Source organism: Globicephala melas, chromosome 21 (genome assembly GCF_963455315.2).
Source record: "Globicephala melas chromosome 21, mGloMel1.2, whole genome shotgun sequence".
Lineage (NCBI taxonomy): Eukaryota > Metazoa > Chordata > Mammalia > Artiodactyla > Delphinidae > Globicephala > Globicephala melas.
In genome coordinates this window covers 16,851,210-16,865,899 of record NC_083334.1, presented here as the reverse complement: position 1 = coordinate 16,865,899, position 14,690 = coordinate 16,851,210, and the positions used below count along the sequence as shown (strand labels likewise).

General features: G+C 37.4%; 1 protein-coding gene across 23 annotated transcripts in view; it reads left to right on the top strand.

The window, feature by feature from the left end:
* The window catches only part of PCM1 (pericentriolar material 1), an 86,940-nt gene that overhangs the window by 44,837 nt on the left and 27,413 nt on the right, over window positions 1–14,690 (top strand). For 15 of the 23 annotated variants that reach the window (XM_070044602.1, XM_070044607.1, XM_070044601.1 and 12 more), the window contains 4 exons: window positions 60–247; window positions 2,684–2,855; window positions 5,615–5,973; window positions 13,384–13,548. In XM_070044602.1, the coding sequence (XP_069900703.1) occupies window positions 60–247; window positions 2,684–2,855; window positions 5,615–5,973; window positions 13,384–13,548 (884 nt within the window). The remainder of the gene's footprint in view (window positions 1–59; window positions 248–2,683; window positions 2,856–5,614; window positions 5,974–13,383; window positions 13,549–14,690) is intronic. The other 8 variants (XM_070044610.1, XM_070044611.1, XM_060291437.2 and 5 more) reach the window with 1 other exon arrangement.

Genomic DNA, 14,690 nt, shown 5'->3' with positions numbered 1-14,690 from the left:
ACTTTACATAGATGGTAATACAACTGATCTTTAAATTACTTTAAATTAAATTTTTACAGGTTGAAGCAAATGCTAAATGAACTTATGCGCCAACAAAATCATCCAGAAAAACCTGGAAGCAAGGAAAGAGTCAGTAGTGCATCACACCCTCCTTCTCCCAGTTTATTTTGTCCTTTCAGCTTTCCAGCACAGCCTGTAAATCTGTTCAACCTACCAGGGTTTACTAATTTTTCATCATTTGCACCAGGTAGGTGGCTGAAAACTTAAATGAAAAAACTTAAATGAAAATAAATAAATGCAGAGTGTTTGAGAATAACATTTGTCTGTTGCATGGATTTTTATCAGTCCCTTTTGGAGTGGTAGGAAATGTTGGCAAAGAAAGTTATAAACTCTTCTCTACATTGATTCTTTATAGTGAACTCTTAAACTGAATGTGGTTGCTAATGAAATTAAGTAAATTATGAATGATTGCTTAGTCTTTTACCTTTGAATTATTCAACAAGTATTTATCAAGGAGAAAGGGAATTAACCTGTCTATTGGCTGCTGTACATCAGGCACTGTGTAAAATATTAGGAGAGAAGAGGTGAATAAGGCAACGCTCTTGTAGAGGAGCTTTGTGTCTTGGTAGGGAGATATATACCACTAGAGTAAAGGTGTCTGGCTTAGGCTTATATTTACTTTTACTTAGTTTAGGCTTTTATTCAGACTTTTCTGTACCTGTCATGTGCCAGGCACTATATAAATGACTGGGATTCAAAGATGTTAAGCCTGATGCTTTAAGGAATTTAGAGTCTAGCGAAGAAGCCAAGAATGTTAATAAATGCTTAGTGCTTTGCCATGGGTGCTGTAGCAGTGGTGCAGATGAGGTGAATGACCTGCTTTTCCTTGGGGCAAGAGATTATCAGCAAATCTCTTTTTTCCTAGAGAAAGTGATATTAAAGCTAAAGAATGAATATAATTTTTTTCCAGGGAGATTAGAAGGGAAAGGACTTTCTGATTAATGGAACCACTTAGAGTTACAAAGCAGTGGAACAGTATATTACTTAGGGAATTTAGAGGTCATGAAGTATGGCTAGTGTTTAGGGCCATGACAGGGGAAGTAGTAGTTGATGTGGCTGGTGAGCAGTGGAGGCCTTTGTGCTGTGCAAAGAAGCTTAGACTTTCTGCTGCTTACTAGAGGGGCCATTGGAGGATGTTGAGCAGAGGAATAGCATGAGGTTTATATTTTAAAAAGATTACACTAGTGATAGTGTTGATTGAGATTGGAGGGAAGGTGCTAAGGGTATAGATGGTGACTGGAAGGCAATTGCAGTAATAGCAGGGAAGGAATGACAGCTTGACCTAAGGCATCGGCAGTAGCGGTAAAGAAAAAGGAGTAATTTTAAAGACATTCTGGAGGTAGAATGATCAGTTAGGTGAGGTGAGTCATGAAGGGAGAGGAGTTGAAGGTGTTTGCCAGAGAATATAGGAAGAGGAAAAGGGTTGGGAGGGCTTTGTGAATATAAATATCCACAGATACAGCGTATTTTCTTAACAGGATTATAAAAGCAATGGCCGTTAAACAATTTAACAAGGTTTTTAGTTCTTAGGTGTGGATTAATATTGGCAGCAGACTTTTAAAAAAATTAATTAATTAATTTATTGCCTGTATTGGGTCTTCGTTACAGCTTGCAGGCTTTCTCTAGTTGCGGCGAGCGGGGGCTACTCTTTGTTGCAGTGCGCAGGCTTCTCATTGTGGTGGCTTCTCTTGTGGTGCAGCACAGGCTCTAGGCATGCAGGCTTCAGTACTTTTGGCACACGGGCTCAGTAGTTGTGGCTCATGGGCTCTAGAGCGCAGACTCAGTAGTTGCAGCACACGGGCTTAGTTGCTCCGCGGCATGTGGGATCTTCTCAGACCGGGGCTCGAACCTGTGTCCCCTGCATTGGCAGGCGGATTCTTAACCACTGTGCCTCCAGGGAAGTCCCAGCAGGCGTTGTTTGAGTAGGCATTTAAGAAACAAATAATGTAAGAAATTGCACATGCAGTTCCTTTTTGTCATAATATGCCTTATACCCATGCCAACCCTGTACGAAGACTGTTCATTCTTCACAGTCAATCTAGTTCAGTTTTGTGAAACCCTCCCTGATCCCCTTCTCCCACAAGTTGTAAGTAGCCATTTGTAAATAGCTCTGATACAGCAATATATATTAAGTATGTGATTATATTTTACTTCCCATGTAGAGTGTAAAGAACCTAAGCTTTGGAGCCATGCAGACCCGAGATCTAACCTGCTCTTTCATTTACTAGGCATTTGATCTCTAAACCTATTTTCTCACTAGTAAAATGAATATAATACCTATTTCACAGTGTTGTTTTGAGCATTAAATGAAGTAACATGTAACGTGCCTACAGTGGAGTCTTGTACCCAGTAATACTCTGATAAATATCAAGCATTATTTTTGCTAACTTTTAGGTCTTAAGGGGTTGGGGATCAGTATTTATCTTTGAATCACCAGTGCTGAAAACATAGCAGACTGAGTTGTAAAACAGTGATTGAGTAAATGAGTGTTACTTTATTTTAATCACAAATTTTTCTTTTGGTGGATTTGAATGGCATATTTAATTAAAACTATTTTTTAATTTCATTTTAAGGCTAAAGGTGCTTCTTTATTGTTGTCTTACCCATTGTTTTTATTTATTAGGTATGAATTTCAGCCCTTTATTTCCTTCTAATTTTGGAGATTTTTCTCAAAATATTTCTGCACCCACTGAACAGCAGCAACCATTAGCCCAGAATCTTTCAGGGAGAACAGAATACATGGCTTTTCCAAAACCTTTTGAAAGTAGTTCTTCTGTTGGAGCAGAAAAACAAAGGTACTTGATTGTAAACATAATCCATTATTTGCTTAAACATCACTTTGTGATTACATCTAATTATCTGTAATTTGAGAATGTAATTAGGGAGGATGTTTGTGATTGTCTGACTTGATAGTGTTGGGAATATGAAGTTTTGACATCTTGCCAGGTGTCACTCACGTGTATACCTGCTGCTAACCCTTGTACAAGAGCAGTTCAGAGTTTTGATCAGGGTGTCCCGTGATGTTCATTTTGGAAGGATATGACCTAACCCATAGAGTGTCTTTGGCCTTGATTTGATATCTGTCTTTAAGGTTATACCAGTTCACTGTTCATTGATGTAGAAATAGAAACTAATATTAACTGCTGGAGGATAGTTGTTACAAAGTGATGGCTCCTTTGTTTGATTCATGGCCCCTGATTAGAGTAAGTTCCTAAGGCCCATCCAAATGTAATATTGAATACTATTAGGTTATAAAAACAACTTTTGTCAAGGAAGTTTTAGCAATACATAGTCAGGATTCCTTTTTCTCTCTGTTTCTAACATTTATTATTATTATTATTATTATTTTTTGCGGTACGCGGGCCTCTCACTGTTGTGGCCTCTCCCGCTGCGGAGCACAGGCTCCGGACGCACAGGCTTAGCGGCCATGGCCCACGGGCCCAGCCGCTCTGCAGCACGTGGGATCCTCCCGGACCGGGGCACGAACCCACGTCCCCTGCATCGGCAGGCGGACTCTCAACCACTGCGCCACCAGGGAAGCCCACATTTATTATTTTTTAATATGATAATCTTCCCAATTATAATTTTGACCCAAATAGTGTGTGAAAGACTCATTGGATTGGCTCAGGTTAATCATTCTTTAAAGCATTTTTATGGCTTGATAAATAATGTTTTTAATGATTGTTTTAATCCAGAAAATGATTTTGATAGCCTGCTGGTAAAAAGATTATAGCCTTTTTATTGTTGTTATTTACTTCAGAAAAACTTTTTAAAAGGAGGAAAAATCAGAGGTCAGTTGAGCCTAATACTTGTTCTGTCAGAAGTATCTCTATGATTTTGTTTTTCCTATCCCTTTATAAATATATAGGTCACATTACTTCTCCCTTTAGTTAGGTGTGTGGGCATGTCTCAGCCTCTTAAATTAGCATTTTGACAGTTTAATTGTTAAATCATGAACATTTTGGTTTTGTTCTTTACTTAATTAACCAAAAATTCTTAGAATTCAACTTGGTGTTCACCTCCAGGAATCCTGTGGTAGACCTCCCTGACCTTGCCTGACTCCTTTTCTTATCTGCACTAACCTTTTTTTCCTACTAAATCTTGTGTTACTCTGTGAAAGTATTCTATTGTCAGAGCCTAAAACAGTGTTTAGTGCTCAATTGACATTGAGAAATGGTGGTTGAATGAATCTCCATCACAAGCAATAAAAATTTATTCAAAGCTTTAGTGAATGGTCTTCCTATTGGAAGGTCCCTACTTCATTATTATCTATAGTTTATATGTAATTGGTAGTAAAAAAAAAAAGATGCATCTGAGTATTATTATTTTAGATATTAGACCTACTTCAGATTGGACCTCATCTCTTTCCAAAATTTCAGCTATTATAGGTTCCCTGAATTAAATGGCTGGAGATAACAAAGAGGTCAGATAAAACATTGTAGTTGTTAGCTCGGGTCAGAAAACTTTTCCTATAAAGGACTACGTAGTAAATATTGCAGGCCATAGTGTCTGTCATAACCATTTATCTCTGCCATTTTTGCACAGAAGCATTTATAAACAATATGTAAACAGATAAGTTGCTGTGTTCCAAGAACACTTGATTTATGGACAGTGAAATTTGAATTTTATGTAATTTTCATGTCTCATAAACTATATTTCTCCTTTTAATTTTTGTTCAACGATTTAAAAATATAAAGATCATTCATAGCTCTCAGGCCATACAAAAAAACAGGCAGCAAGCTGAATTTGGCATGTAAACTGTAGGTTTGTTAATCTTTGTCTTGAATTAATCCCTATAGATCAATGTCTCCCAAATTATATTCTTAGGAACTCTTTTGTCCATGTCAGGTTCTGTAATAAAAAGTTTCAGACAGCATGTTCACTATGTTCCCTTCGAAGACATTTATAAAACACATTGGCATATTGAAAGTTCTGAGAAGTACCGCAGACCTGTTTAACTTTGTTTTGCCTATTTTTTCCCAGATTTAGATAACCAGTGAATACCTATTAACATATTAAGGGATGCCAAAGTTTAGCAGATAAAATTTGGAAAATGACACTAAGCTAACAGAGCTAAATAAGACTTAATGTGCAGAGAAATAAATTACTAGTTACATGGCCAATTGTTTTCACCAGATTCTGGTTATATTTGAACTGCTTTAGGTGACACAGATCCATGTACGTTTCCAAACTTTTTACTGTGGTTCTCTTTCAGTTGTTTCTTTAAGTTTTTTGTTTTTTCCTTGTATGTCCCATCCTCCCTTGATCTTACCTTCCCACTCTTTCCATCATGAATGCTGGACCTTTGGTTTGGAAGTCTCACTAGTGAAAATGGTTTAGTGAGAAAGGTCTAAGATTAAAGTTTAAAGTAATTTAGTACCTTAGCCTGTGTAACATTTTCATTTTTAATGTGTATTTTGTGGGAATATTTTTATAGCCTGTTGACAATTTTTATTTACCTGAATCTACTAGTAGACTATAAGTATATCTGGAGTTTTCAGTAGATATAGAAATATATCATTGTAATATATAAAAACTTATTTTCATTGGTAAGGAATCAAAAACAGCCCGAAGAGGAGGTGGAGAACAGTAGGACACCATGGTTATATGACCAAGAAGGTGAAGTAGAAAAACCATTTCTCAAGACTGGATGTGCAGTGTCTGTAAAGAAAACAACAAATAGTAATCGCAAAAATCAATTAGATACCAGTAGGAGAAGACGCCAATTTGATGAAGAGTCGTTAGAAAGCTTTAGCAGTATGCCTGACCCAGTAGATCCAACAACAGTAACTAAAACATTCAAGTCAAGAAAAGCATCTGCACAGGCCAGCCTGGCATCTAAAGATAAAACTCCCAAATCAAAGAGTAAGAAGAGGCATTCTACTCAGCTGAAAAGCAGAGTTAAAAATATTGGTAAGTACTGAAATTTGTTGACTTGATCAGCATAAATGTTGGTACGCTTACTCTCACGTGTTGGCGTGTATCATTTCGGTGTGGCTGTTGAGGAGGCACTGTTGTAGACCCACCTGAGCAAAGTCATTTTTAGTTACCTTTGAGAACTTTTTAAATAAAATTTATCAAATAGGGTTTAATGGTGTAGCTATTTTAAAACATGGCATTTATTCTTTTTTGTGCTTCTTAAAACTTCTTACTACGTATGTGGTTCCTATGAGCTCGGAACTTTTACTGTTCTCTTGTTTAATATTACGTGCAAGACCTCGTTGGTGACTTCTGGCTAGATCCGCGATGGATTCATTTAAAGAAATGCAGGCCTGTGACTACACTGCAGTCTTTGGATATCATGTAGGTGAAGTCACTTTTAGAACAAGTTTGCTCTTAGTCCTTCAGGAACTGAACCTTAGTTAATAGGAGAAAACATTAATCCATATTTTATTGAATCTTGTCATTGAGTATAATATCAAAGTTCTCTTTATAGTGTTCACTGCATGCCACTTCTTTAAAAAATAGATTTTTTTATGATTTTTGAAGAACTTAGTGAAGTCTAACACTGGTTAAAAATTGATTTACTAGCTAAAATCTGGAATATTATAGTTAAAGGATGCTCCTTCCAGTTTGCAAGGGATACTTTTTGGCTGTGGCCTTGAAAGGTCGTTCTGCGTTCAAGGAGATAGTATTTGGTGCTTAAGAGCAAAATATTCTAGGCTTATAATCAGAAAATTGTGAAAACTCACTGCACCTACTAACTTCCTCTCTTGGAAGCTCACAGTACATTATAAGTGTAGTAAAGGTCCTGGGACACTCTGCAGTTAAAATCCACTTGTAAGCTTTGGCAGCATTCATCTCAGCCATCTTTGGATAATGGAACCCTTGAAAAATCTGATGAAAACTATGGATGTGAAAAAGAATACATGTACGGTTTTTTTCATTTCAATACCTCATGTTTCCTAAGGTCCTGGGCTGCTACTCCTACTCCCATGTAAAGAATCTGATTTCATGGTTAAACAAGCAATCGTGAACAGGGGTAACATTTTTCTCAGCATACACATTATCATCCTTGAAATAATTTTTCAGTTATTTAGGTTTGGGAGGAGCTGATTACTTAGTAGATTAGTGATCTGAAACCATTCAAATGAATGAAAATACAACTACGATGCCTTCTCCATGGTCACTCTTGGTGCCACTAGAGAGGATTTAAGGAGATAGTGACCATTTTGAGAGAGGCCCTCGGGGTAACTCTGAACTTCTTATTAACGTAGTTGCTCCAACAAAATGCTTTTTGTCATATGAGTAAATGGAAAGAAACTAACCTTTGTTATCCCAGCGTTCTCTCATTCAGCTGGTTATTTTGAGTGTGCTAGGGCAGTGCGTCTTGAACTTGATAATGTTTCATACAAATCTCCTTGGGAATCTTGCTTAAAGTCAGAGTCTGATTCCGTCAGTCTGAGGAGGGACCTGATAGCCTGCATTTCTAACGAGTTCTCCCATGCGTTGTTGACCAGCATTGACAGTGTAGTCTGTGGACTACAGTTTGAGTAGCAGGGTCTTAGAGGGCACTCAGCCAGCATATGGCCATGTCTGCCTGAGCCTAGAAATCCTGGTGTATTTGTATTTTTGAAACCCCTTTATTCTGAAGAATTATGGTTCCAGATATACAATTCAGCTTTTCTTTTACTTCAAGGCAAAGATTGACATTCTGATCTATTTGCTCTCTTTTCTCATGCTTCAGTATAAAAATACTTGCCAAGAATGCACATTCACATTTGTTCAAGAGGGCTTTAAGACCATCTGTTAGTGGGAGCTCCACTTTAAGGTGCACACACAAAGGTAAAAGACCTGATAGCAGAACCGAACTAATATATGCAGAGTCAAAATAATATGTAGCAAAATCAAATGAGCTAAGTCCTTGCTATGCAGAATGTGAACCATGGACAGGCAGCATCCGCATCATCTGGGAGCTTATTAGAAATGCAGACTCTTGGGCCCCACCTTATACCAACTGAATCAGTACGCATTGTTTTTCAGTTTGCATATTAGCAAGATTCCCGATGTTTTAATATGAATATATGCACATTAAAGTCTGAGAAGTGCTGAGCTAGACCACTAATTTATGTTGCGTTTGTTCTCTTTGTGGGATAGGAATAGCCATGATTTCTTAGAAGAAAGAATGTTTACTCTGTCTTAAAGGAAGTAGGAATGGAGGTCGATGGGGGGAAGATTGGAAAGCATTCCAAATTGTAGTAACAATAGGAAAAGTAATATAGAGTCAGGGTGAAGCAAGAAGAGAAGATGAGAGAACTGGGGAAGGAAATAGGATATGACAAATAGGCCAGCACAGTGGGACTTAAGTTGCTGTCTTAAAAGATATAGTACAGCCAGTTATACTGTTCCAGATTTGAGCTGTTTCTATGTTTTTTGCACATGTTGACAGTCTTCCAGAAGTAGCATGCTAAATCTTCATTTAACTTTGTTTCACATGATGGTAATGTACGAATGATGGTAATCTTTAGAAGGTCTTTATATATAAAGATACATATTATTGCATGCAGAGTAAGATTTTACAAATTATGTGCTAATTATCTTTTAAGCTTCAGTTCAAATTCAGACTTTATGAGTTGAGCATGACTTCTTGCCTTGCTGGGTACTTGAGTTATCAGACATATGACTTGGTTTACAGACCCATAATTTGGCTACACTCTACCAGACCCATTTCCTCTTTTGATGGTATTAGAGAGGAGTAGAAGCATATAGTCTAGATGGTCCTCATTCTTGTCTTGGGAAATTGGATGAGACTATTAGTATACTGACTTCTGGGTTCCACCCAGTCCTGAACCTTTTTGTTTCTTTCTTCCCCCACTCTTCTTGCTCACTAATGAATATTGAGATAAAATGGATGTCTCGCATTAGGCAAGATAAGCCCTGACAGATGTGGCCCATTTTAGATTCAGAGTTTATTATTTAATGAAGTCAGAGAAAGGAAGGGTAGCCAAAGGTGCCAGCTCCCTGTGTCCCTTATTCCACTCACCACAAGGGCGACGCTGAAACAGAAGGGGCCAGATGATAGTTGCATCATGAGTGGTGGGGCACCCTGTAGCCTAGGAGCCAATGCTGTGCTGTAGCTAAGCCACAGTCGAGAATGGAGATGTACCCTCAGGGGGTGAGGCGAACTGGTCTCATGTTTTCATCAGAGCCCAGGAGGAGATGAGAAGTTCTCTCATGACAGCCTTTCAGGGGAAAGAGAGGAAAATCATAAGGCCTTCCGCCAAGACTTAGATTCAGCGACGGTTCAGTCCTTCCCAGTGTGGCCTGTGTAGGTACATGGAAGGTCTCCAGGGTGCTGTGGCTGAGCTGTTTCCCTGTATTGGAGACACAACTAGAAATACTGTTTCTTCCAGCTCTGTCAGCCACTTGTGCTGAGAAAGACAGGAGATAACCCCCTTATAATAATGACCATCATATGTCGTTGTTGCTGTTGTTATATCAACTGGCCTGGCCAGTGTTACTCTGAAGTATTACTGATTTTCATTAAATCTTCTACTTTCCCTGGAGGATTACTATTAAAGTGTCCCAAAGAGAAACAAATCAACAGTAGTACCTTAACTTTGGAAATCTAGCCCTTGATATTTTTAAATTGGGACTCATGTAAAACCATGGGGTTTTTTTTTTCTCTCTTTTTATAGCATCTTAAAAATTATAGCATGCTTCTCTTCACAGTCTTAGCTCTTTTGGAAGATAACTGAGTTTTTTTTTTTCCCCCACACTACTGGGGCTCCCTAAAGAGAATTTTGTGTATGCTGCATAATACATATTTTAATTTTGATTAGAATCCATTCAGCACTTTTCACATGATTCAGTAACAGCAGTTAGAAGCTTAATTTCATTTATATAAATGTTCTTGTTAGAATAACATTCTTTATTTTCTTCAGAGCTATGTTTGCTGTTAATTAAATAAGCAATAGTACTACCATTTATATCATCTTACATATTACTCTTGGCAATCATACCTTTTATTGCTTTTTATGTAGTAGTCCATAGTAACCAACAGGGCTCTTTTTCCGGTAAGTTTCATGCAGATTGAATGAGAGTGGCTTGAGAGTCTGAGAGACCAACAAAGAAATCAGGAACCTATACATGAGATGATGAAGTCCTAACTTGAATGATGGCCTTAGAGAAAGAAAGGGAAGTTGAATCCAGATAGGATATCACAGAGAATAATTTGACAATATATTGGGAACTAATTTGTTATTAACAGAGCAGCCGTTGTGATCTAGAGAGATAAGCAGCAAGGCTTTAGGTTCTGCTGGCTCTTTCAGAGAGTGAGCAAAAATCAGAGCCCTGTGGTTCTTAGAGAAAACTTGGTTGGAGGAGATCCATGCAACCCCTCCTTCCACGGGGAGGGCGCTTCCCTCCCTTCCAAGAGGAGCAGTCTTTTGCCACTTCAAAGTACTAATGGGAAAGGGTGTCACTGAAAAAAGAGGCGGCATCCTACCTACTCTGAACACGGTAAAGCATTTACCTTTGCAGCTGAGGAGTCTGAGGGGTCGAGAGGCTTCCTTCTTCATCGTCTTGATGGGAGGCTGACAGCTTGCCAGCCAGACCACTGCTTCACCATGGGCATGAGGCTCCCAAGCACTGCCAGCGTGCTGCCATTAAAGCTGCCCAGCAGTCAGGTCCAGCCTGAAGGGTAGATAAGAGTCGGGGCTAACCCAGTAAACATAACAGTGCACATAAAAGGGACCAGCAGCCAGAGAGACGTCATGGAAGCAGACCACTAGAACAGGTAAAATCTAGTAAAAACAGAATTACTGAAGGAAATACTCACTTGAGCAAAATGATAAGAATACTTAAGCAGAATGAATTATTTTTAAAAAGCAGATTGAATTATAACGTAAATTCTTGAGAACTAGAAAAAATGATTTTCACATTTAATGTTTAGATTATTTGAAAAAGAGGACAAATGCTATTAAGTTCCAAATTACTGGCCTAGAAAATTAAAGGGAAGAACTATGTCATTACACAGAGCAAAAAGTACTAAGAGATAAAATAAAGAGGGAAATGATGAGAGGCTTAAGGACAAATCTTGGAGCTCTGATATACAAGGAGTTCTAAAGGAGAAAAAAAAAGTGGAGAGGCAGTAATTCAACAAATAATAAAGGGGAATCTTTAATGAAGAAAGACTCAAGACCGCAGATCAAAATAGCTGACTGTTGCCCAGCCAGGAGGCACGGAGACAAAGTACACACCCCTTCTCCCCTGTGTATATAGACTGATACAGTTCCTGGATTCCGAGGAAAAAGTAAAAATCCTCTAAGCTTCCAGGTTGGAAGAACAAGTTACATATAAAGAAAAAAAACAAACTGACATCAGACAGTCTTACTTAAAACCTAAAAAAGTAGAAGTGAAATGACATCCATTCGTGGACAAAAAGGGACTACAACTCAAGAATCCTACTCTCTGAGAAGAGACTCTTCACCTGTCAAGCTGAAAAAACATACTGGTGTATCCTATCTGAAGAAAACTATGGAGACAACATATGAATCAGATAGAGACCTTTATATAAGGGAAGGTGAAAAGGAGAGGTAACAGTTCAGTAAAGAAAGCAGTAGTTTAATCTCAGCTATTAATGTAAATTCAAAAGTAAAATACTAGCAAATTGAACCTGCCAGTATATGAAAAGAGTATTAGACTGTTGTCAGCAGGGTTTATTACAGAAATGTAATCGTGATTTATTATCAGGAAGTCTGTCAACATAATTGATTCTGTCAACCACATTACAGGACAGAAGTCATGTAATCATAGTGGTAGGTTAGATAAAATTTTAAGTCATTCCTAATGAAAATGCACCTAGAAAGGGAGGCAGTTATTTAAATATAATAAAGGCTGTTAGCTGATGCCACTTACAGGCACTATTGTAAATGAAAATACTCCAGAGATATCTCTATCAAAATTAGGAATTAACAGGGATTCCCTCTCTACCACCATCATTATTTAGCATTGGTTGGAAAGTATTATGACAAGATTAAATGATTGGAATAAATATTTGAAAAGGAGGGAAACAAATTTTATATATTTTCTAAGCTAGCCCGAGAGACACTGGAAAACAGCTGCCTAAGTTAGCTAAGTTAGTAAAGTAATTATGAAATAAGATTATGAAATAAGTGTGTAAATATTTTTCTCTATCATAGTAATACCCAGTAGAAATGGAAGTGGCAGGGAGTATTCTTTTCATAGTAGTATCCAAAGCTACTGGGACCAAAAATCCTTAGGAATAAATTTAACAAGAAATGTACGAGATCTATAAAAATTTTTTTGAAGAACATGAAACAAGATTAAGCAAATATAAAAGCATAACTATGTTCTTAAGTTAGAATTTATAAAATTGCAACTAAAGATTCTGCACGCTGCAACAACGATCCCCCGTGCTGCAGCTAAGACCTGGCATAGCCAAATAAATATTTAAAAATAAGTAAATTCTCCTCAAATTAATAAATACTTTTAATGTGTTTCTATTTTGAATCCTCATGGATTGTTTTTGAAATTGGGGGAAAAAGATCTCAAAACTTCTGTGGAAGGACCAGTGTCCAAAAATAGCTAAGAAAAGAAGCTAGATAGGACTTGTCTTACCAGGTGTTTAAACATAGTGTAGAACTTCTGTGGCATTGGATTAGATAAGTTAAACAGATGGAATGCCCAGAAATAAAACCCAATAAATGTGGAGATTTAATATATCGACCAAGGTTGCATTTTAATTCAGTGGGAAAAGGGTAGGTGTAACCAACTATCCATGTGGAACAAAATAAAGTTGAATTCCTACCTTGTGCTAGATGCCGAAAAGTAACTGAAAAAAGATTAATTCCAAAACTTGGAAGAGTTAATAGAATATATGTATAACCTATGGGTGGGGAAGGCTTTATACCATTTATACCAAGTCATATTAAACAAAAGGTATACAAAAGCAGACATCTGATTATTTAATGCCCCTTATTCTTCTGTCTACCATGGACATATATAGATTAGATGTGATTCTTTCTTGTATTTCCTAATACTGAAAAATTGTTAGCTTGGAGTCTAGTAGAGAATTTGGGCTATATAAGGTCTGCCATGTAGTTTGAGTTGGGATGTATTCATTGAGATGAATATTGAAGGACAATGAAGTGTTAGAATTTATTACTGTTATCCTGTGCCTACAAAGGTTATCGCAAAGATTTTTCTGAAACATACTATTTACTAGTTTGATTTCTAGTTATACCAGGCCTTCACAGCATTCTAAATTGAGTGACCTATACTGTTTCACTATGGAAATCAATTTCCCTTTCAGTTTGAGTTAGTTGCAACTGATAACAGTTGTCACTTTTTTTACTCAAGGGTATGAAAGTGCCAGTATGTCTAGCACATGTGAACCTTGCAAAAGTAGGAACAGACATTCAGCCCAGACTGAAGAGCCTGTTCAAGCAAAAGTATTCAGCAGAAGGAATCATGAGCAGCTGGAAAAAGTAATAAGATATAGTAGGTCTACAGAAATATCTTCAGGTATGTTCTTTTTTTGGCTTGTTTTAATTTAAAGACTTCTTCACCTTAGATTTGAAAAGCTGTATTAAAACAAGCTTAGAATTCATCTATCACACTTTTCTATCATGTGAAAGGTTTTATAGTAGAGTTTACAGTACACAGTTCTTGATGTCAAGAAGTGTAGACTGGAAATATATTTTATTGTTATTGTGATACTGTCTTTTGATGCATTTTGATAAAATTCTGAATGAACAAGTGTAGTTGACATTAATTTGGTACTCCTAATTTGAAAATATTATCTGAATAAGAGTTGGATATAAAATCACATCGTTCCCCTGCTTAAAATCTTTGGCCTTCACCGTGCCTGCAGGAGAAAGTCCAGATGCCTCAATGTAACATATCTGACCAGCAGAGATTTGATTCCTTCCTGCCTCTCCAGACTCATTTCTCACACCCTGTGCCTTGAACTTGACTCTTTCAGTGGCACTAAACTGAAGTTTTCCCATAGCCACCTCAGCAGTTGTCTTACCTCAGCAGTTGTCCTTCCTGCCTCAAGTCCTTTTTGCTCTTTGTTGGCCTTTGTCTCTGCTGGCTCTTAAGTAAAATCTTAATTCTGCAACTCTGGAACTGTATCCAAATCCAAGCTGGGAGAGGTTACCCTTTCTCCTTTTTGTTTTTCTGTCATAGCCTGTGTAAACCTCTTTTGTTGCCTGTATCACATTATGTAGTATTTACTTGTTTAAGTGTCTGTATCACCTTTTTGGTTCCTTTGGCAGTAGATAATATTTTTTCATATTTGTATCTTAAATGTTAGCATGGAACCTGACACATGGTAGGCACTCAGTGAGTGTTTACTGAATGAATGGAGTCATAAGTATTTGCCGCCATTTTAGTTTAAGTAAATACTGGCACGTCCCTGATTTATAAAGAATAAGTACGTCTCAAAGAAATATGGAGAGGGAGGAAGTAAATATAGACTCTAAATTTTCAGTTGTCAGTAAGACCCTTGGTGAAAATGATAATAGTAGCTACCATTTGTAGTATGCTTTACTGTTTGCAAACTAAACAAATTACTCATCTCATTTGAGCCTCATAATCCTTTGAATTCATTTTGTTTTCATTTTGCAGATGAGGAAACATGATCAGAGGGGGTGCCTGTTTTT